General features: G+C 42.8%; 2 protein-coding genes across 5 annotated transcripts in view; one reads left to right on the top strand and one right to left on the bottom strand.

Moving 5' to 3' along the window:
- Positions 1-3,912, top strand: part of LOC112232957 (ATPase family AAA domain-containing protein 2B-like) — a 112,688-nt gene extending 108,776 nt beyond the window's left edge. For both annotated transcript variants that reach the window (XR_006083420.1, XM_042321867.1), the window contains exon 29: positions 547-3,912. Coding sequence is in view for 1 of the 2 variants with exons in the window: in XM_042321867.1 (XP_042177801.1) it covers positions 547-588 (42 nt within the window). In the remaining variant the exon portion in view is untranslated. The remainder of the gene's footprint in view (positions 1-546) is intronic.
- A 4,209-nt stretch (positions 3,913-8,121) lies between these two features.
- Positions 8,122-24,290, bottom strand: part of LOC112232943 (kelch-like protein 29) — a 361,010-nt gene continuing 344,841 nt past the window's right edge. For all 3 annotated transcript variants that reach the window (XM_042321862.1, XM_042321863.1, XM_042321864.1), the window contains 2 exons: positions 14,451-14,595; positions 8,122-8,825 (listed from right to left, as the gene is read on the bottom strand). In XM_042321862.1, coding sequence (XP_042177796.1) covers positions 8,642-8,825; positions 14,451-14,595 — 329 coding nt within the window. In that variant the 3' untranslated portion in view covers positions 8,122-8,641. The remainder of the gene's footprint in view (positions 8,826-14,450; positions 14,596-24,290) is intronic.

Here is a 24,290-nt window from a genome sequence, read left to right as displayed (position 1 = left end):
TTATACAAGCTGTACACTCACTACTTTACTTTGTAGCAAAGTGTCATTTCTTCAGTATTGTCACATGAAAAGATATACTCATATTTACAAAAATGTGAGGGGTGTACTCACTTATGTGATATACTGTATATATGCAATTCACCCTCTGAATATATAAATATATACACACAAAATCCATGTCTCAATTGTCTCTAGGCTTAAAAATCCTTTAACCTGTCTCCTCCCCTTCATCTACACTGATTGAAGTGGATGTAACAAGTGACATCAATAAGGGATCATAGCTTTCACCTAGATTCAACTGGTCATGGAAAGAGCAGGTGTTCTTAATGTTTTGTACACTCAGTTTATATTAGAACTCACATTCTTCACCATGTTGACTAACCCTTTTAGCATGTGCTTGGCATCAACATAATTAATTGAGCATCTGTCAGCAAGTTTGTCTTTTCAGTGGTAATATGCAAGGTATAATTGTGTATCCAGATGTAAAGCATGTGCTACAAAGACCTTATTTTCTGACCTGTTTGTTTTGATGCTTTTGTTTTTCAGGAGATGGAGAGGAAAGTCCAGAATTTCATTACATTCCTGTGAGACAGCCAGGTTTACCCTGAACACACACACACACACAAGCGGGACAGAGACAAGCCTTTGAGCCAAGTACTTACACACAGAGCAAATATAGAGCCCTGGTCTTAACATGAACGACAGAACGGGGAGACTTTTCTATGGTGCTATAGTCTCAGGTACCCTGGTCGGACCCAAATCCAGTCAACAACCAAACAGACTCCTGGACACGCACACACGAACGGTGAATCGGCCATTCCTGGTGCTATTCAGGTGCTATCCTAATCCTTGCTGCTGTTGGGAGTAACTCGGAAACTAACCAACAAAACAGATTGGGTGATGTCATATCTCAACGACGGCCTACTTTTAAACTGGGCACACACACGTAAACTACATATGTGCTTAGTTGTGCACACACAGTAATCCCATTCACAGATTGTCACCAGCAGTGTGAGTATGTGCAGTTAGCTTGGAGGTTGAGACAGTCTCCTGTCTTGTCACCATTGCTGAGCCCATGTCATCTCTCAGTACGCTAGTGAATCAAGATTATAGGCCAGTCATCTCATAGATACAACAGCTTGGTTTGAATAGCCTCTGGATCTAATCAATTATGATTTGTTTTATTTTATATGGATCTTATAACCACCGTTCTCGCTCCAAACATTGTCCAATGTTCATTGAAATGTTTTTAACATGACCATACTGTAGGGTAAAGTTGGCACTGCTGGGCTAGAATCAATTGCCAGCATTACAAAAACATCAAATCCCCATTAATAAGGGTGTTACTGAAATGCATCAATGGGAACTGAGGAAGCATTTGTTCGAGTTTGCAGTGAACATCAAAATAACATTAATTGACAAGACTTTTATCAGTCGTAGCAAACAGATTGACGTGCTGCATCACAGTTGTGTAAAAAAAAAAAAATTCTACACAAGCTGTGCCCTTCCTGTCAATCCGCACCTAACTGGAGTAACTCAAATTAAATTGGACACCTTTTGTAATTTGCACTGCCTAGCATGTGCTTTATTTTACCCCCAATTAACTTTCCTAAAGAACAGCTGTTAAGGTTATCAACTGCTCTGTTCCATGTAATGCTGGATGTAGAAGTTCCCCTTAACTAACCACGTATCTAGGATCAAATGACCAAACTCTCAAGCCTAACTTTAACCTTGACAGTGGTGTAATAATATCTGACCCAGGACCAGTGGATAGAAGTCTACAGTAGGAAAGCAGATCTACTGTCTTTTCCTGCCCACATGAGTAAAAATGTATTTTATGATTACTTTCATGTCAACGGATGCCACAAATTAGTCACAGCAAAAGTGGTGCCAATTTTCCGTGACCGTTTTTAGTCGACATTCATGAAAAAAGAAATCTTAACTCTATAAAGATTTAGATAAGGAACTTAGTTGGCTATGTATTATGTTGTGCATTTGATTCCTAAAAAAAAAAAAGATTTTCTATTGTATGATACATTGGAAACTGTTTTGAATTGTTTGTGAAGCTTCTGACCATGAACAAGACCATTCAAGGCAGTGCCCTGTTGAGGTATAAAACAGCATTCTATCGTTTTAATTATTTTGTTGATGCTTTTGATTGTCTAGTGGGAGGGGTGTAATTCGCTATAGCCAGCCCATCCATGTTCACCTTGTGGTAAAGATATGCATTTTTGTTTTTCAACTTTCTGGTCTTTCCTTGGCCATGGATGAATCCATGTTTTGACGAGATGTGGCCAGCCTCAGTCTTTTACATTCACAGTTAAAAGGTGGACTCCGATATGACATGGTTGCAGAAAGTAACCCGCAACAATTAAGTGTTAAAGCACAAGGCTCCTCTTCTCCACTGTTTTGGTGCTGTGAAGCAGATACTGTGTGTGAGCGAAGTCTTGCGACTTACTCATGTCAATATCTGTGGCAGTGGAATTTGGCTGTCTACCTTTTAATGCCAGGGTTCTTCAGGTCCTGGAGAACTACTAGGCATGCAGGCTTTTGTTCCAACCAAATCGTCATGGTGTTCTTCAGGCTTGACTACGATTGGGCAGTAACAGAATCCTGTATGCCTCGTACTTCTCCAGGATTGGAGAGCCCTGCTTTATGCTGAGCCTAACTCCACATCTGCCTTCTCTTGGAGTGACAGGTGAAGATTTAACAATTAAAATAAACATATGCAAACTAGCATTGGAATACTGCAGAGATAGAGAAACAAAGCTACCTCAGCTTAATTTATTTTAATGCTAATAAGACAAACTGTTTACTGGGCGCAAACAGTATTTTGCCATGTTCTAAACTATTGTCGCAACACTCAGTACAGCTAAGGTACTGGATAATCAGTCAGTTCTGTGGCTGCTTCGGTAACCCAACAGTTTGTTTGGTTGGTTCTCACCTTTTTCACTTTTTTTGTCTATATTGCATTTGAGCCGAGACGAAACATACAGCATTTAATTTCAAGGAAATGTCAAACTGTATATTTCAGTTCTGTAGACCGAGACGTCTTAAGATTGCTTTCCTTTCAGATCGTACTACTACACATATTCGCTAGTCTTGTCCATCAAGCCACAATCTCCTTTTTTTTTTCATTTGAGGGTAATTGTTTTTGTAGACTTGAATCTCTTTCTCGTGGTGATTTATTTGTATTTTATTTATTAATAATTAGACATGTTTTTACGTCTATCCATTAAACAAATTGGCAATAGTTGTTACTCGGTTATGAGTTTAGTGCTGAAGTGAGGTAGCGGACTAGCATGTATTGGAGAATAAAGAAGTTTACAGGTGTCTCAGGTTTCTTCAGGCTACACATGACCTTTCAACTTTCCTATATATTCCATTGTGGTGTTTGTTTTTCTTTAGTTTTGTGGTTATGGACTGTGGTATACTGGATGAGGCTAACATTGACAATGGAATTTTTACATCAAAACAATAGTGTGTTGGTAGTGTAAATCTTATTCACGTTGCTGACACAATTTGGCAAGCATCTTAGAAAATAACATCTGTCAAAGTTTGTCAGCAATTTTTGTCCCTTTTAAGAATTGGGTTTCAAAATGTGATACATTTTTTTTCATCCTCTCCTTGTTCTTGTCTATACAAACAACCAATTTTTGTCTGGTAGTTAAAGATGATTTAGTCCAGTATGCACACAATTTTCCATCACTACTTACTGAGTTTCTCGTGTGGGATTTATTTAGTAGATTTTGTTTTCGTAGCATCACCATGTTTCATGATTTCTTGAGGTTAAAGTTTATTGAACATCCTCTTCCCCATCAAATGTTACTTTGGTGCAAGTTATTTGAGAGAAACTTTTACTGTATTTCTAAAAACTGCTGTGATATACTTGAATAAAAGGTGCAAATTGTACTTTGTCAAGTTATTTCATTCCCTCAATACTGGATGACCTTAACTGAGCAGTGTACCTGCCTGTCAAAGGACTGAACATACTCAGTTTGGCTTTGAAACGGAATCATTTTACTTATAGGCTGTGAAGAGGTTAGCTATACGCCTCAGTTTGATTGCCAAGAGTGATATTGCTCGGTTCAAAGAACCACTCACTCTACAAGGCTTTATTTATAAGACCGTATCAAGACATCTTCTGGCATAATGGCTTGTTTCACTCAAACAAAAATTACAACAGTTATCATGGTATATGTATTATATTTCAATAATAACATGTTAACTTCTCCATTTGGGGACAGATTTACAGACAAACCTTGGCCAAACTTGCAAACATCAGAACAAGTTTTAAAGTAGCATTCTATCAGATAATGGTTCTTGCTATTCAGGAAGTCCTCCCCCCCCCCCCAATTGAAATTTAAAATGGTTATGGCACATTTCACAGGATAAATCAATGTGAAGCATCTGGTTGACATTTCCACTCACTACCAAATATGGTGGTGAGAGGAGATGGATTTTGACTGACAGTTTTCGGTTTCAAAAACTAGACAGCGTTTTGTAGAATTTGCTAGTTTAAAAAAAAGTCTTTAGGAGTGAGAATTATTATTGCACATGTGCACGTCAGAGTAGGCGTTCCCTAATGCAAATAAATGCTAGAACTTGGCTGCCCACTGATTCATTTGCTCCCAAATGACAGGCTGGTATATCTTGGGTTAGTTATAAAACTCTTTGGTTATGGTTTAGGTATTCCCAGGTACCTGGATAGCAGTACCCATCAGAACCTGGCACACGTTAGTCCTATGCTTGCTAATGTCACCAAGTGGTAGGCTGATACAGGAAATGATCACTATCAAAGCTCAAACTTTTTCTCCACAGACCAATGGCATTTTGTAAAATAGGTAAACCTGGCCACCAGAGGGATATATTTTAACCGCCACAATCAAGGTTTACTTTTGTTTCCCTTCACTCGGTCTGTCTCATGATCGCATCCTTGACTAGGCTGCGAACTCGTACGTCCTTTCACAACAATAAAGATGGAGGATTATGCAACATGTAAGTGTATATTCGTACATTGTAAAGAATGTCTATAATTGACCACTAATTGGTGGAGTGATGCACTGAGGCGGTAAGCACAGAGACTAAGACATTATAGCGGCTGGTTCAAATCCCCCGGGACAAGGTTATGAGAAAAAAGCGCTCCACTGTTTGTCCTCGAGTCAAATATGCATTAAGTAGATTCTAAAAATGCATATATAACGCTGTACACGTCTATGGAATTAAATTATTTCTGTATCGATGCCAGTAGCCTGTGTGTGTTGGTCTGCAAGAGAGACTTTAACAAGAAGCTGCCAGCCATCCAGGACCTCTACACCAGGCGGTGTCAGAGGAAGGCCCTAAAAATTGTCAAAGACCCCAGTCATAGACTGTTCTCTCTACTACTACCCCCCCCCCCCAAACAATAAATACTTTTCTCCACTCTCTCTCGACTCTACTGAAGGACTCTTGAATAGCCTTTGTTGAACAAACGGTGGGGGGAAAGGAACCATATTTCGGTAATAGAACCAGTTGGAAATATGCATGAGTATTTAATGAATATGTCAGTTTGGTTGTCAACTAGAATGTGTAATCAGGTTCACATAAGTGTTGTGCAATTTAAATGTTTGAATGTGAAAAGATTAAATGTAATTGTAGCTTCCAAATGAGAGAATTGGGTTTTCATAAGGTTAGAGCTCTGCTCAAATCAGTGGCCTGCCCCTGTGAAGAGACATGGTTATGTACACAATTTTCAGGTGAGACTGAAATAAGGTGACGATTAATATTGACTGCTATTGATGTAAAATATTACTAGGTCTTTCAGAGTTTATTCGGAAGATAACAGCTCTATAAACACTCTTTCGTGGTGCCCCGGCTTTCTAGTTAATTACATTTACATGATTAGCTCAATCAGGTAATATTAATTACAGAGAAAGGATTTTATAGAATAGCATGTCATGTCACTTAATCCGGCATAGACAAAGACACGACAAGTCTAGGACAAAAAGGCTTCTCAACAGTTTTTACTCCCAAGCCATAAGACTGAACAGGTAATCAAATGGCTAACCAGGCTATCTGCATTGTGTCCCGCCACCCACCAACCCCTCTTTTACGCCACTGCTACTCTGTTCATCATATGCATAGTCACTTTAACCATATCTACATACTACCTCAAATCAGCTTGACTAACCGGTGTCTGTGTATAGCCTCACTACTGTATATAGCCTGTCTTTTTACTGTTTTATTTCTTTACTTACCTATTGTTCACCTAATACCATTTTTGCACTATTGGTTAGAGCCTGTAAGTAAGCATTTCACTAAGGTCTACACCTGTTGTATTCGGCGCACGTGACAAAAACTGATTTGAAATGTATACGTGAACTTAATTTACAAGGTTTTGGCTGCACTTCAACTTCTCTTCAAAACATGTTAAATGTAATTCTACAGTTCAAAGGAAAAAAACGACATCTCAACTGCAATGCAAACGGCAAAAATCACCAAGAGTCAGGCTCACAACACTGTGAGCTAAACATCAAGTAACATTTTTTTAACGTGTTTTAGTCAATTTGATTAGCAGATGGTGCTAATGACTGCTGTAAAAGGACACTCGTGGAAAAGTGTTCCATCAAGCCCAACTATGTTAACGACAGTGGAGGCTGCTGAGGGGAGGACAGCTCATAATGGCTAGAAAAGAGCTAATGAAATGGCATCAAACACATGTATTTGATACCATTCCACTCCAGCCATTAACATGAGCCTATCCTCACCAATTAAGGTGCCACCAACCTGTGGTCAACGATATTAATTGGAATTAGAACCAGACATAATCATGGCCACCTGGAGATGGGTGTGTGCTAGTAGGTCTGGACAGGTGTGATGGAGTTGATGTTTGTAAGATGTCGTTGTATTGTTTTGAAAACATCAAATCAAATCATACCAATTTTCTTTTTAATAATCACGGCCACCTGGTGAGGTTCGCATAGGGCTACATTTGTCAGGTTATGAAATGGTAACAGCTAACATGTAACCTTAGATTACGTGCAACTATGTCAACAAGTGTAAGCATCAGCCAAATAAAATGGAACTAAAACACAAGGCTCGATTCAATCTGTAAAGCTGAAGTGTAACAGCTTCCGTGACAGAAATGTGAAGGTAATTTCCGACTGAGCCGACATGAAACGTGAATGCAGTCTCCGCTTGTAAAGCTGAACTTCCGCGACGCGGATTGAATAGAGCCATTTAACGTTTTCTAATAGTCGCAAGTATGGCCTCACCATTTTCAGTCCAACCTATCAAGTTTTTTTCTAAAAACATTTATACAGAATCACCTTCAGGTTTTAAAATATACATTTTTCCTTCCCGTATTTACAGAATGTCCCCAAAACCCTCATCCATACCCCACCCACCCACCCACTCACCCACCCAACAATGATATACAAATATAAAACAAAAGGATGGAACAAAAACAAAGATGAAGGATAAACATAAATCTAGTGAAACATTTGGATCCTTGGAGCCACTGGTGGTTATTGTGCTTTGGCTGTGTGTAGGAGAAATGCCCCATTGTAAGTGTCTTTCTCAGACTCTCTGGGATGTCATGATACAGGGATTCCCTCTCTGCCATTCCCAGGTAAGTCATCTGACAACAGTGATGTTTTCTGGCCCAAAAAGAGACTAAGTATCCAACGTGTCCTTTTAAACCGAGGGGGAAACAACATCTGTACAAAAAACAAGGCTCCTCACTCATCAGCTGTGGCTCTCTCGTCACAGATTTTTGTTTCATGAATATGTTTCTAAAACCCTGTGGACTTCCTTATCTCTCCACTGTCCCTTTAAGCACTGAGACATCTGCCCAGTTCTCCTGTTCTTCAAATGCCACTACTGAATGTCCTCATAAACCAAGGGAGCCCTCTGATTTGGAAAGAAGTTCCTCACTAACAGAAACCACTAGAGGAGTCACAGAACAAAGACTGGGATGTTTTTTTAACATACTTGAGTCACAAACACATAACAGGTAAGGGCCTTTCAATTGAGGCGATGGAACTAAATTAACTATTTGTATGAAACAGAAGAGGAGTTAGCAAGAAGTTGGGAACAACAAACCAAGGAGCTTTTGTCTCGAGTGGCCCTGTGTCTATATTATGGGGGGGGTAAGCTACACTATATGATACATACAGTAGCTTAGGCACCAGTACCTGACATGGCCAAGTGGTTCAAGATACAGTAAGATGCCTACATTCTGCACAGGGGGTTGATGGGGGACTGAAGGGGTGGGGTGGGGGGGGTAAAGACAACAACACTGGCATCAAGTCCCGAGGGGGTTTTAGTTGGATAGTCCAGCGGTGCTGACCGATCGACCCCCAAAAGCTGCACACAGAGTGTCCTGTCCTAACCAGACCAAACCAGTCAGGGGGGAGTTTTCCCGATAGCTTCATATCTAACATGACACTTAGTTTGTCTCGATAACCCAGCACCACAGTAGAGGGAGACTAACAATAATTGTAAATGTTTGACAGTTCTCGGGGAAAAGTGAACAAAATTCGCCAAATGAACCTGAAGTACTTTGCTCTTCTACAAGAGGCATGGGTCTGGGTTGTCCAGAGAAAATAAAGCCACATTGGCTACAAAGCTTTCAGGAAACTCATTCATCACTGAACCGATCTCAGCCACTCTGGATGTACTTCTTGATGACGACACAGCCGTGTCTGAAGAGAGGGCAGGGCAGCGACTGGAGGAGCGTCCAGTTGTTGGTGTGGGGGTCAAAGATCTCCATGTTGCCCAGGGCAGGACCCTCGCTGCTCACAATGCCCCCCGTTGCGTAGATCTTACCATCCAGGATCACCGCACTGCAGAGAGAAACATTGAAAAACATACATTTAGTCATATATCAGACACTCTTATCCAGTGCCTTACAGGATTAAATGAAGATTAAGTGCCTTGCTCAAGGGCACGTCAGCTTGAGGATTTCAACGCTCCCATTCCAATACGTCCATCTTTTGGAGAATACAATATAGCTCAGTATTTGTATTACTGAGGTAGCCTAGTGGTTAGAGCGTTGGGCCAGTAACCGAAAGGTAAGTTAAAAAGCTGATAAGGTAAAAATCTGTCGTTCTGCTTCTGATCGTGGCAGTCAACCCACTGGGCGCCCTGGATGTTGATTATGGAAGCCGCCCGCACCGCTCTGATTCAGAGGGGTTGGGTTAAATGCGGAAGACACATTTCAGTTTAAGACATTCAGTTGTACAACTGACTAGGTTTAACCCCATTATTTATTTTACACAGTCTTTATTTATCAAGGGTGTCAATTATGGACCTGACTGTATGTTACAGTGTATATATACAGTACCAGTCAAAAGTTTGGACACACCTACTCATTCAAGTTTTTTATTTTTTATTTAATTTTTTAAAACACTTTTCTACATTGTAGAATAATAGTGATTTTCACTATTATTCTACAACGAAGAAAATAGAAAACCCTTGAATGAGTAGATGTGTCAAAACTTTTGACTGGTATGGTATATAAACTCAGCAAAAAAAGAAACGTCCTCTCACTGTTGACTGCGTTTATTTTCAGCAAACTTAACGTATAACTATTTGAATGAACATAACAAGATTCAACAAATGGAATAATGTGTCCCTGAACAAAGGGGGGGGGTCGAAATCAAAAGTAACAATCAGTATCGGGTGTGGCCACCAGCTGCATTAAGTACTGTAGTGAATCTCCTCCTCATGGACTGCACCAGATTTGCCAGTTCTTGCTGTGAGATGTTACCCCACTCTTCCACCAAGGCACCTGCAAGTTCCAGGACATTTCTGGGGTCCAACAGGTCCCAGACATGCTCAATGCGATTGAGATCCGGGCTCTTCGCTGGCCATGGCTGAACACTGACATTCCTGTCTTGCAGGAAATCATGCACAGAACGAGCAGTATGGCTGGTGGCATTGTCATGCTGGAGGGTCAAGTCAGGATGAGCCTTCAAGAATGGTACCACATGAGGGAGGAGGATGTCTTCCCTGTAACGCACAGCGTTGAGGTTGACAAGCTCAGTCCGATGATGCTGTGACACACCGCCCAAGACCATGACGGACCCTCCATCTCCAAATCGACCCTGCTCCAGAGTATTGGCCTCGGTGTAACGTTCATTCCTTCAACGATAAAAGCGAATCCGACCATCACCCATGGTGAGACAAAACCGTGACTCGTCAGTTAATAGCACTTTTTGCCAGTCCTGTCTGGTCCAGCGACGGTGGGTTTGTGCCCATATGCGACGTTGTTGCCGGTGATGTCTGGTGAGGACCTGCCTTACAACAGGCCTACAAGCCCTTCAGTCCAGCCTCTCTCAGCCTATTGCGGACAGTCTGAGCACTGATGGAGGGATTGTGCATTCCTGGTGTAACTCGGGCAGTTGTTGTTGTCATCCTGTACCTGTCCCGCCGGTGTGATGTTCGGATGTACGGATCCTGTGCAGGTGTTGTTACAGGTGGTCTGCCACTGCGAGGATGATCAGTCTCCTTGTAGTGCTGTCTTAGGCGTCCCACTGCGGACATTGAATGTATTGCCCTGGTCACATCTGCAGTCCTCATGCCTCCTTGCAGCATGCCTAAGGCACATTCACGCAGATGAGCAGGGAACCTGGGCATCTTTTTTTTTGGTGTTTTACAGAGTCAGTAGAAAGGCCTCTTTAGTGTCCGTTGTTTTCATAACTGTGACCATAATTGCTTCTTCACTGTTAACATTGAGACTGGTGTTTTGCAGGTACTATTTAATGAAGCTTCCAGTTGAGGACTTGTGAAGCGTCTGTTTCCCAAACTAGACACTCATGTTCTCGTCCTCTTGCTCAGGTGTGTACCGGGGCCTCCCACTCCACTTAATATTCTGGTTAGAGGCAGTTTGCGCTGTTCTGTGAAAGGAGTAGTACACAGCGTTGTACGAGATCTTCAGTTTCTTGGTCTGGTTCATCCTTGGGAGCAATTTCCAAATGCCTGAAGGTACCATGTTCATCTGTACAAACAATAGTACGCAAGTATAAACACCATGGGACCACACAGCCGTCAAACCGCTCAGGAAGGAGACGCGTTCCGTCTCCTAGAGATTAACGTACTTTGTTGCGAAAAGTGCAAATCAATCCCAGAACAACAGCAAAGGACCTTGTGAAGATGCTGGAGGAAACAGGGACTAAAGTATCTATATCCACAGTAAAACGAGTCCTATATCGACATAACCTGAAAGGCCGCTCAGCAAGGAAGAAGCCACTGCTCCAAAACCGCCAGAAAAAAGACAGACTACGGTTTGCAACTGCACATAGGGACAAAAATCATACTTTTTGGAGAAATGTCCTCTGGTCTGATGAAACAAAAATAGAACTGTTTGGCCATAATGACCATCGTTATGTTTGGAGGAAAAAGCGGGGAGGCTTGCAAGCCGAAGAACACCATCCCAACCGTGAAGTACGGGGGTGGCAGCATCATGTTGTGGATGTGCTTTGCTGCAGGAGGGACTGGTGCACTTCACAAAATAGATGGCATCATGAGGGAGGGAAAAGTACGTGGATATATTGAAGCAACATCTCAAGACATCAGTCAGGAAGTTAAAGCTTGGTCGCAAATGGCTCTTCCAAATGGACAATGACCCCAAGCATACTTCCAAAGTTGTGGCAAAATGGCATAAGGACAACAAAGTCAAGGCATTGGAGTGGCCATCACAGAGCCCTGACCTCAGTCCTATAGAAAATTTGTGGGGAGAACTGAAAAAGCACGTGCAAGGAGGCCTACAAACCTGACTCAGTTACACCAGCTCTGTCAGGAGGAATGGGCCAAAATTCACCCAATTTATTGTGGGAAGCTTGTGGAAGGCTACCCGACACGTTTGACCCAAGTTAAACAATTTAAAGGCAATGTTATCAAATACTAATTGAGTATCTGACCCACTGGGAATGTGATGAAAGAAATAAAAGCTGAAATATATCATTCTCTCAACTACTATTCTGACATTTCACATTCTTAAAATAAAGTGGTGATCCTAACTAACCTATTTGTACTTGGATTAAATGTCAGGAATTGTGAAAAACTGAGTTTAAATGCGTTTGGCTAAGGTGTATGTAAACTTCCGACTTCAGCTGTAGATATTCCATTTAAAAAATCTGCAGTTTCCAGCTACAATAGTCATTTACAACATTAACAATGTATTTCTGATCAATTTGATGTTATTTTAATGGAAAATTGTGCTTTTCTGTCAAAAACAAGGAAATGTATAAGTGACCCCAAACTTTTGAACGGTAGTGTGTGTATATATATATATATATATATATATATATATATATATATATATATATATATATATATATATATATATATATATATATATATAAATAAACATCACCGCTGTAACCAGCCTGTTCATGGTGTAAAAATTAATTAAACATCAGAGACAGAGAGACAGAGAGAGACAGAGAGAGACAGAGAGACAGAGAGAGGAAGCAGAGAGAAGCAGAGCGAGATAGTCTGATCACTGAACTTGTTGCTGTGAGGGGATATTACTTTGTCACATTCTCTCGACATGACAACATCGCTTTCCGAGAGAGATCATAATTAAAATGTGCCTTTGTGGAGGGAGAGAAAAGTTATGAAAAATATCTTTACAAATGTGCTCATCTGATGTGGGGAACAGAAACAGGAGTAGTGTGTGTGTGCGTGTGTGGGGGGGGGGATTAACACTTTAGCTATAAACTGATTACAGTTTTGTAATCCCACTGGGGGCTGGAGCAATCTATATTTACATACGGTACACACACAGCTGATTGATACACAAACTCACAGCCCACAAAAACAAACATCACTGAGAGACACACACCATGAGATTATTACATAAAGAGTAAATCCAGTCAGAAAAAATGCACAGCTGACCCAGAAGGAACACCCAATTTGGCTGTTAAAGATAAACAAGGAGAATTCAGCCAAGGACACGGAAAAGTAAAAACGAAGTGTCCAGTTTAGTTTATAATGACTGCTGGCGCATAGAGCCGAGTGTGTGTGATCACCCAGCACCAGCCTTATTCAGTCAGACCTAGGTAAAAGCTAAATGTAGTGGAACAGCTGCTGGTGTATGTGGGAATAGTTTAGCAATAATAACCTCTGGATCGCTGTCTTCCCAAATGTATTTCTGAGTATCTGTCTAGGGTGTATTCTATGCACTGGGCCCCAAAGTTTGGGACTATACAGACCTGTGACTTGACTTGGAATCTACAGCATATGACTTCAGACTTGACTCATATTCCTGCTTAATGACTTTTTGACAAAATGTTTTTTGGAGACTGAATAAAACAATTCTAGCAGGATTCCTGTAGGAAATGTGCATTCCTGTACTGACCCCTAACTTACAAACATTTATGGTGGTGGTTCATACTGCCCCCTACAGTGGTTCATGCTAGCCCTTTACCTGCAGAACTGTCGTGAGTGGTTCATATTGGTTCTTACCTGCAGAACTGTTGTGAGTGGTTCATATTGGATCATATGGCTTCTTACCCGCAGAACTGTCGTGAGTGGTTCATATTGGATCATATGGATTCTTACCCGCAGAACTGTCGTGAGTGGTTCATATTGGTTAGTATGGGTTGTTACCTGCAGAACTGTCGTGAGTGGTTCATATTGGATCATATGGCTTCTTACCCGCAGAACTGTCGTGAGTGGTTAATATTGGTTAGTATGGGTTGTTACCTGCAGAACTGTCGTGAGTGGTTCATATTGGATCATATGACTTCTTACCCGCAGGACTGTCGTGAGTGGTTCATATTGGTTAGTATGGGTTGTTACCTGCAGAACTTCTGGAAGTGGTTCATATTGGTGCGTATGGGTTCTTACCTGCAGAACTTCTGGAAGTGGTTCATATTGGTGCGTATAGGTTCTTACCTGCAGAACTGTCATGAGTGGTTCATATTGGTTCGTATGGGTTCTTACCTGCAGAACTGTCATGAGTGGTTTGTATGGGTTCTTACCTGCAGAACTACCGTGGGTGGCTCATATTGGTTCATATGGGTTCTTACCTGCAGAACTTCTGGAAGTGGTTCATATTGGTGCGTATGGGTTCTTACCTGCAGAACTTCTGGAAGTGGTTCATATTGGTGCGTATGGGTTCTTACCTGCAGAACTTCTGGAAGTGGTTCATATTGGTGCGTATAGGTTCTTACCTGCAGAACTGTCATGAGTGGTTCATAATGGTGCGTATGGGTTCTTACCTGCAGAACTGTCATGAGTGGTTCATATTGGTTAGTATGGGTTCTTACCCGCAGAACTTCTGCAAGTGGTTCATATTGGTGCGTATAGGTTCTTACCTGCAGAACTGTCATGAGTGGTTCATATTGGTTAGTATGGGTTCTTACCCGCAGAACTGTCGTGAGTGGTTCATATTGGTTTGTATGGGTTCTTACCTGCAGAACTTCCGGGAGTGGTTCATATTGGTGCATATGGGTTCTTACCTGCAGAACTGTCGTGAGTGGTTCATGTTGGGTCCGGCTTTGATGTTTCCTTTGTCTGGGTCATAGATGGTGATGGCCCGGGCATAGGCTCCTCCCAGAATAAAGATGTGCCCATTCAGAGTGACCGCTGGGGCATACTTATTATCTGGAGAAGAAACACATAGAGATGCACGTTACAAACACCGACAGAAGTGAGGTAGAAGATTGAAAAACGGACAGAAGGGGAGTTAGAAGTTACATCGACTATCGCTACATGTGTCTGTTTTTAAATACTTATTTTTTTATTTAGCGAATGCAAAGTCCTTTAGCCAAGTGATTGCTTCCGGTCCTGCTGGGTTGATAGTGAGTAGGCCTCCGCTGAGTTTGTAGATTAGACAGTCTTCAAGAATGTGGTGCATGGTTTGCTTCACCTCACAGGCACATACTGTAGGGGGCTTGCTTTAATGCCCCATCGTTGGAGGTTGGCAAGGCATTGGCTGGATATGTATGCCAGAACAGGGAGCCAGGAAAGTGGGGTGGATTGTAGTATGCCAGTGATGATGTGCATGGTGGTGTTTAGCTGTATGTCGTGTGAGTGAGTGAGTGAGTGAGTGAGTGAGTGAGTGAGTGAGTGAGTGAGTGAGTGAGTGAGTGAGTGAGAGTGAGAGAGAGAGAGAGTGAGAGAGAGAGAGACGACCTTGACCAGACAGGTGCATATTACTCTGCTGCTGAGAATGAGAGTGCCGAGGTATGAATGGTGGTGGTAGCAACGCCCCATGTTGAGCCAGCTTGTTTGGAGATCAGGTTGTTCCTGGTTTTGACCTTAGCAGCTGTTGTCCTCAGGTACTCCCAGAAGGTAAGTGACCTGTGCAGGGTCACCCCAAGATATATGGAGGTGGGTTGGCGCTCTAGCTTGTGGTTGTTCATCTGGGTGTTGAGCTCTTTTGGCCTTTGTGTCATGGAGGTGGAATATACTGAATACAGTTTTTGCTCGGCTAGGTTGAAGTCGCCATTTGTTGCAGTATTGTTCCAGTTTTGCTGTATCCTCATTTAGGGTTTGCTCCAGGGTGTCGAAGTTTGGAGCTTGCGTTGCCAGGCATATGTCGTCAGAAGTATATGAATTTTCGGAAGGTGAGACTGTTGGTATGTCTCTTCCATGTACTCTTTGCCTCGCTGAGGTGGACTCTGAAACATCTATTGCTCAGTAGTGTGATGATGTTGGTTGACTAATGGGGGAGGGACCATGACTGCTTCAGGAGGAAGCCAGTGCATCAAATGATATCTTAGGCAGCTGTGACGTCAAGAAAGACAGCTTGTTTTGAAGCCATTTTTGATGTAGGTGTTAGAGGAACAATTCCACCCCAAAACTACTGGTCATTTGTTTCATCAGTCCATTTTCTTATTAACTTAAAATATATATATGTTTTGTCCATTGTTGATAGAGTCCCAGAATGTTCTGCATGTCAGCATTTTGCATCATACCGGCTGTATTTTTGTATTTTGAAAGTTCTATATCTTGAAAACTTGTTTGCTGACATGCAAAACATGTTGGGACTATATCGACAATGGACTAATGAAACAAATACCAAAAGATTGTTTTTGAAATCAAAAACAGACACATGGAGGTAGAAGTGTAATATCTACAAAAGGGAGACAGAACTGAAGAGACACAAACAAAGAGAAAATAAGCAGCCAGAAAGAGAAATACACTATAACTATGAAAGTATGTGGACACCCCTTGAAATGAGTGGATTTGGCTATTTCAGCCACACCCGTTCCTGAGAAGTGTATAAAATCGAGCACACAGCCATGCAATCTCCATAGGAAACACTGGCAGTGTAGAATGGCCTTACTGAAGAGCTCAGTGACTTTCAAAGTAGCACCGTCATAGGATACCACCTTTCCAACAAGTCAGTTTGTCACATTTCTGCCCTGCTAGAGCTGGCCAACTGTAAGTGCTGTTACTGTGAAGTGGAAATGTCTAGGAGCAACAACGGCTCAGGCGCGAAGTGGTAGGCCACACAAGCTCACAGAATGGGACTGGCAAGTGCTAAAGCGCATAGCACGTAAAAAGTCTGTCCTCGGATGCAACACTCATTACCGAGTTCCAAACTGCCTATGGAAGTAAAGTCAGCACAATAACTGTTAGTTGGGAGTTTCATGAAATGGGTTTCCATGGCCGAGATCACCATGTGCAATGCCAAGCATCGGCTGGAGTGGTGTAAAGCTCGCCGCCATTGGTCTCTGGAGCAGTGGAAACACATTCTCTGGGTTGATGAATCATGCTTCACCATCTGGCAGCGCGACAGATGAATCTGGGTTTGGCGCATGCCAGGAGGACGCCAACTGCCCCAATGCATAGTGCCAACTGTAAAGTTTGGTGGAGGAGGCTGTTTTTAATGGTTCGGGCTAGGCCCCCTTAATTCCAGCGAAGAAAAATCTGAAGGCTACAGTATACGATGACATTCTAGACAATTCTGTGCTTCCAACTTTGTCGCAAAAGTTTGGGGAAGGCCCTTTGTTTCAGTATGACAATGCCCCCCGTGCACAAAGAGAGGTCCATACAGAAATGGTTTGTCGAGATCTGTATGGAAGAATTTGACTGGCCTGCACAGAGCCCTGACCTTATAACTCCATTGAACACCTTTGGGATGAATTAGACCGCCGACTGCAAGCTAGGCCTAATCGCCCAACATCAGTACCCGACCCCACTAATGCTCTTTTGGCTGAACGTAAGCAAGTCCCCGCAGCAATGTAACATCTAACATCCAGGACCTATATAATAGGCGGTGTCAGAGGAAAGCCCATAAAATTGTCAGAGATCCCAGTCACCCAAGTCATAGACTGTTTTCTCGGCTACCGCATGGCAAGCGGTACCGGAGCGCCAAATCTAGGACCAAACAGCTTCTACCCCCAAGCCATAAGACTGCTGAACAATTAATCGAACCGGACTTTTGACATTGATGACCCCCTCCACAATTTGTTTTTACACTGCTGCTACTGGCTTTTTATTATCTATGTATAGACCCCCGCACACTGACTCGGTACCGGTACCCCCAGTATATAGCCTCATTATTGTTATTTTATTGTATTACTTTTTATTATTTATTTACTTTAGTTTAATTGGTAAATATTTTCTTAACTCTTGTGAAACTACACTGTTCGTTAACAGCTTGTAAGTCAGCATTTCACGTTAAGGTCTACACTGTATTCGGCGCATGTGACAAATAAAGTTTGATTTGATCGAGTGGAAAGCCTTCCCAAAAGAGTGGAGGCTGTTATACCAGCAAAGGGGGGGACCAATTCCTTATTAATGCACATGATCCTGGAATGAGACGTTCAACGAGCAGGCGTCCACATACTTTTGGTCATATAGTGCAGAATTTTATAAGCCAGGGATAGATAGAAGTTGAAAACACAGAGGTGATGAGCTAGAATGAAAACTAGGCAAAAACCAAATAGAAGTTACTGTTTCAATTGTATTATCCTCACTGCAGAATCTCCCCGGCTATAATGGCATCATTTTGTTTTCCATGTCACCTTCTGTCTAGCGCTGCATGCAAAATCACATCTACATTCCTCTTACCACTTCCTTGAGTTCGAGGCTGGAGATTAAAAATACTAGGGTTTTGGGAAATGGGAATTTCACAGTGAACGGATAACAATTGAAATAGCAGTATTCATGAATCAGCTTGACGTTATTGTTTGTGCTCCAAATGTGTTTATACCTGGTTCCAATATAAAGGTCTTAAGTCTCAATAATTTACTATTGGATTACACCCTATGGCAATCCTCTGTGTGTGCGTGTACACAGTACATACACACACACACACACACACACACACACACACACTTGAAGTCGGAAGTCTACATACACACATTCAAACTCAATTTTCAACCACTTCACACATTTCTTGTTAACAAACTATAGTTTTGGCAAGTCGGTTAGGACATCTACTTTTTGAATGACAAGTAATTTTTCCAACAATTGTTTACAGATTATTTCACTTATAATTCACTGTATCACAATTCCAGTGGATCAGAAGTTTACATACACTAAGTTGACTGTGCCTTTAAACAGCTTGGAAAATTCCAGAAAAGATGTCATGGCTTTAGAAGCTTCTGATAGGCTAATTGACATAATTTGAGTCAATTGGAGGTGTACCTGTGGATGTATTTCAGGGCCTACCTTCAAACTCAGTGCCTCTTTGCTTGACATCATGGGAAAATCAAAAGAAATCAGCCAAGACTTCAGAAAAAAAATTGTACACCTCCACAAGTCTGGTTCATCCTTGGAAGCAATTTCCAAATGCCTGAAGGTACCACGTTCATCTGTAAAAACAGTCGTATGCAAGTATAAACACCATGGGACCACGGAGCAGTCATACCGCTCAGGAAGGAGACGCGTTCTGTCTCCTAGAGATGAACGTACTTTTGTGCGAAAAGTGCAAATCAATCCCAGAACAACAGCAAAGGACCTTGTGAAGATGCTGGAGGAAACAGGTACAAATGTATCTCTATCCACAGTAAAAACAAGTCCTATATCGACATAACCTGAAAGGCCACTCTGCAAGGAAGAAGCCACTGCTCCAAAACTGCAATAAAAAAGCCAGACTACGGTTTGCAACTGCACATGGGGACCAAGATCATACTTCTTGGAGAAATGTCCTCTGGTTTCATGAAACAAAAATAGAACTGTTAGGCCATAATGACCATCGTTATGTTTGAAGGAAAAAGGGGGAGGCTTGCAAGCCGAAGAACACCATCCCAACCGTGAAGCACGGGGGTGGCAGCATCATGTTGTGGGGGTGCTTTGCTGCAGGACGCACTGCTGCACTTCACAAAATGATGGCATCATGAGGCTGTAAAATTATGTGGATATATTGAAGCAACATCTCAAGACATCAGTCAGGAAGTTAAAGCTTGGTCGCAAATGGCTCTTCCAAATGGACAATGACCCCAAGCATACCTCCAAAGTTGTGGCAAAATGGCTTAAGGACAACAAAGTCAAGGTATTGGAGTGGCCATCACAAAGCCCTGACCTCAATCCTATAGAAAATGTGTGGGCAGAACTGAAAAAGCGTGTGCGAGCAAGGAGGCCTACAAACCTGACTCAGTTACACCAGCTCTGTCAGGAGGAATGGGCCAACATTCACCCAACTTATTGTGGGAAGCTTGTGGAAGGTTACCCGTAACGTTGACCCAAGTTAAACAATTTAAAGGCAATGCTACCAAATACTAATTGAGTGCATGTAAACTTCTGACCCACTGGGAATGTGATGAAAGAAATGCTGAAATAAATCACTACTATTATTCTGACATTTCACATGATTAAAATAAAATGGTGATCCCAACTGACCTAAGACAGGGAATTTTTTACTTAAACTAAAGTTTAAATGTATTTGGCTAAGGTGTATGTAAACCTCTGACTTCAACTGTATATATATATTTTTTTTACATTTAAGAATAAAGTCCTGTGCATGGATTGAAAATACGAGGAATGAGTGAGGATATTGCATATAATGTAATCAGCTACTGCATGGAGAAAATGGGGGAAAACAATGGGGACAGACTTCTACAGTCTTACTGTGGAAACAATCATACACAAAACTCCCTGGGTAGGGTAGGAATTGAATCAAACTCCCGTGCAGAAACCTTATCCTGTGAATAAAGTTGTGTATTAATGTGCCTCGACCTTTTGCAACGACCTCTACCTCGCTTCTGACCCCCCTTTCCTCCTTACCTATATAAAGGCACACAAGTACGCATGCTTGTTGAAGACATATCAATGTACCTTACACTCTGACAGAGCAATCGTCTCCTAAACGATTACAGCTGGCCAATTTATGACATCATGAATAATGCAGACACATCCCAGTGTAGTGTTTTGTTTTTCACCTCCATCCACCATGTCCACACACACACACACACACACACACCCTTCAGTGCCTATAAAGCAAGATGTGTTTAATTAAAATGCCATTTTGCCAGGTGTGACTGACGACAGCCGTTCAGCCGTCCCGCTCTCTTTCACTCCATCCCCCTCTCTCTCTCTGTGACAACTCAGAACCCTAGGCGGCCTGTCACTATCAGTGACACAACGTGGCTGCCATGTCTGCGTGTGTGCAAGTGTGTGTCAGTCACAGAAGGTTTTGTATTAACTGTCTCCAGAGACAGAATGCAAAGCTATTCCCTTGGGACTGCTGTTCTACTGTTCTGCTTTACCAGCAGAAACACTTTCCCCTGCCTCAGATGAGCCCCTCTAATGTGTAAATATTAAGCTCATTGAGCACTATATTAAAAGCAGTGGCGGTCAGTGCCGTTTAAGATGAGGGAGGACAATATCTATTTACATGAGCATGGCCTTATTTCTATTACAGCATATTGGATGACTGTCATTCATATTCCATTCACCCAGCTCAATGCAACAACAATAGGTTTAGGCTACTACATGATACTTGAATTTTCCCTATACGCATCATGAGGTTGCTACAACCTAGCCTATGAATGAAAGTTTACAAAGTAGGTGCACACAGGTCGAAATACAAATTTGAGGTGACAGACACTGACATTCAATACTGCCTTGCACGCTCTTGCCTGCATCTAGTTGATATAGGGTGTAATCATTTAGTCCAACAGTTGTAAACTACAGTTTCTATTGGACAAATTCAGGTATGATTATCCCTGTTTTCTTCCGTTTGCTTCCGTTTAAGAAACATTTTTCAACAGAAACGGCGGAATGTATACACCCCTGATCCCGCGTAAACAAGAGTTCACTTTCATAGCAGCCACGTCGTATTCATTCTCTTCCGGACTTCAATGCACAACACATCAGCTGTTATGTAACCAGGAGAAAAAGCCTTTCCAAGCCAAACCGCTACATACAGCCTACATCGTTGTCACCATATTAGATAAAGTAACATCATAGTCAGCATAGCTAATAGAACTAGCAGGTTAGTAAACCCGCTACAATCATGCAGTATCATTTGTGTAGTCAGTAAGCAGTTACACCGGTGGGCCCTGGTGGCAATAAATTAGTAATACCAAAAGCTTACCTTGACTTGGAAGCATTCCAGTGTTGTGTTGGAAAGTCATAGCCAGCTAGCTAACATAGCATACCTCTGTTTGAGCAGGGTGTTTCTGTAGGCTAAACTAGCTCGCTGCATTTTCTAGCTAAGTGGAAAACAAGATACCATTTCTCTCTTTCTCTTAATTTCTTCTTCATTTGAGAAGAAATTAATTGATGCAAACTGTTCAACTATTGTCTTTCTCTCTCTTTGAGTCAACTACTCACCACATTTTATACACTGCAGTGCTAGCTAGCTGTAGCTTATGCTTTCAGTACTAGATTTATTTGATTGGGTGGACAACATGCCAGTTCATGCTGCAAGTGCTCATAGGTTGGAGGACGTCCTCCGGAAGTTTTAAAAATGACTGTGTAAGTCTATCGAAAGGGGTGAGAACCATGAGCCTCCAAGGTTTTGTATTGAAGTCAATGTACCCAGAGAAGGACGGAAACTAGCTGTCCTCCGGCTACACCATGGTGCTACCCTACAGAGTGCTGTTGAGGCTACTGTAGACCTTCTTTGCAAAATAGTGTGTTTTAATCAGTTATTTGGCGACATGATTATATTTAGTATAGTTTTATCTAAAAAAGGATAATTCACTGAGGAGGATGGTCCTCCCCTTCCTCCTTTCAGGAGCCTCCACTGATTAAAAGTGCCTTATGTACTATACATAATATTCTTCTATAGGTAGGAAAACCTCAAAGGCAGATATCAGTAGTATTGAGTCATATTGAACAGAAAGTACACCTTTATTCACTTCCAACTCTTCCTTGTTTCCCATTTGACCACAGGAGTCAACAGATGTGTTTTTCACATGTAGGAAGTGAATACCTATCTAACATGAAACCAGTGTCTCATATCTGCTCCAACTCTCAACACTGTTGTTGTTTCCTCTCCTTAGTCCAAAAGCAGCTGGAGTAAATGATGGTATCTGATACCAATCTTAGTCACTACCGGAGTGATCTCATACATCACACGAACAAAGGCTGATTAGATTGGACTCTGATTAGACTACAAAGGACTGAGGAGCAGACATCACAAAATAACTAGTGTTCGTTTACTGGATAGAGGGGTAAAGTCACAGATCAAGTCATGCAGTCATTGACAGTGGTTTCACTACAGCACATGTAAACATTTAAACAAACACTAGTCCCTTAGTGATTTAAGCCTATGATTTCATCCTGGCCCTTCAGAATGACTACAGGGGAATGGGACAATGAATCCTCAGTCTACTCAGCCAAGAGACCAGATAAAGACCCAATCACAGGACTGATCTCTTAAAGGTTCATTATTCCCATGTTGTTGCCTGACAAACTCACCCCGAATTGAATTCAGCTGCTCTGACGATTGCTACATACATTCAGACTGAATCTGCCATCCGAGAAGTCGTTTGTGCCGACGTCAAAATGAGGGGCGTTGCACAGCAATTGCAGCACAGGAGGTTGGTGGCACCTTACTCGGGGAGGATGGGCTCGTGGTAATGGCTGGAGCGGAATGGTAACAAATACATCAAACACGTGGTTTGATCACATTCGCTCCACTCCAGCCATTATTATGAGCCGTCCTCCCCTCAGCAGCCTCCAATGAACTGGAGGAATGCAAAATCCAGACTCATCGCAGAGAGGAAACGATAGTGGGCGTGACGTTTGGCCAGAGCAATGTGGATGGGTAGTCAGGCCACTGTTATTGTGTAACAAGAGGAAAATAGAAGTAGGGTGTAACTAAGGTTTTGATGTCAGGTACATTGCAATACACATCACCCGGAAATCATGATTGTTCAGAGGGCATCCAAATCACTTTAAAGGTCACTTTCTCTCATGTAATTGTGCACAATAATTGTTTTGGATCAATTCTCTGATGTAGCAATCTAGGTCCAATACTGCCTCTTCTCTCTCCCCCTCGCTCTCCTTCTCCCCATCACTCTCTCTCTCCCTCATCCCTCTGCTTCCCCATCCCTCGCTCCCAGCTCTCTCTCTCGCTCCCAGCTCTCTCTCTCGCTCCCAGCTCTCTCTCTCGCTCCCAGCTCTCTCTCTCGCTCCCAGCTCTCTCTCTCGCTCCCAGCTCTCTCTCTCTCGCTCCCAGCTCTCTCTCTCTCGCTCCCAGCTCTCTCTCTCTCGCTCCCAGCTCTCTCTCTCTCGCTCCCAGCTCTCTCTCTCTCGCTCCCAGCTCTCTCTCTCTCGCTCCCAGGTCTCTCTCTCTCGCTCCCAGGTCTCTCTCTCTCGCTCCCAGGTCTCTCTCTCTCGCTCCCAGGTCTCTCTCTCTCGCTCCCAGGTCTCTCTCTCTCGCTCCCAGGTCTCTCTCTCTCTCGCTCCCAGGTCTCTCTCTCTCTCGCTCCCAGGTCTCTCTCTCTCTCGCTCCCAGGTCTCTCTCTCTCGCTCCCAGGTCTCTCTCTCTCGCTCCCAGGTCTCTCTCTCTCCCAGGCTCCCAGGTCTCTCTCTCTCGCTCCCAGGTCTCTCTCTCTCGCTCCCAGGTCTCTCTCTCTCGCTCCCAGGTCTCTCTCTCTCGCTCCCAGGTCTCTCTCTCTCGCTCCCAGGTCTCTCTCTCTCTCTCGCCCCCAGGTCTCTCTCTCTCTCTCGCCCCCAGCTTGCTCGCTCTCTCTCTCTCTCTCTCTCTCTCGCCCCCAGCTCGCTCTCTCTCTCTCGCCCCCAGCTCGCTCTCTCTCTCGCCCCCAGCTCGCTCTCTCTCTCGCCCCCAGCTCGCTCTCTCTCTCGCGCCCCAGCTCGCTCTCTTCTCTCGCCCCCAGCTCGCTCTCTCTCTCGCCCCCAGCTCGCTCTCTCTCTCTCGCCCCCAGCGC

The sequence above is a fragment of the Oncorhynchus tshawytscha genome, linkage group LG05 (assembly GCF_018296145.1).
Source record: "Oncorhynchus tshawytscha isolate Ot180627B linkage group LG05, Otsh_v2.0, whole genome shotgun sequence".
Classification (NCBI taxonomy): domain Eukaryota; kingdom Metazoa; phylum Chordata; class Actinopteri; order Salmoniformes; family Salmonidae; genus Oncorhynchus; species Oncorhynchus tshawytscha.
Note: the sequence above shows the minus strand (reverse complement) of the source record. Positions and strands in the feature narration are given on the sequence as shown.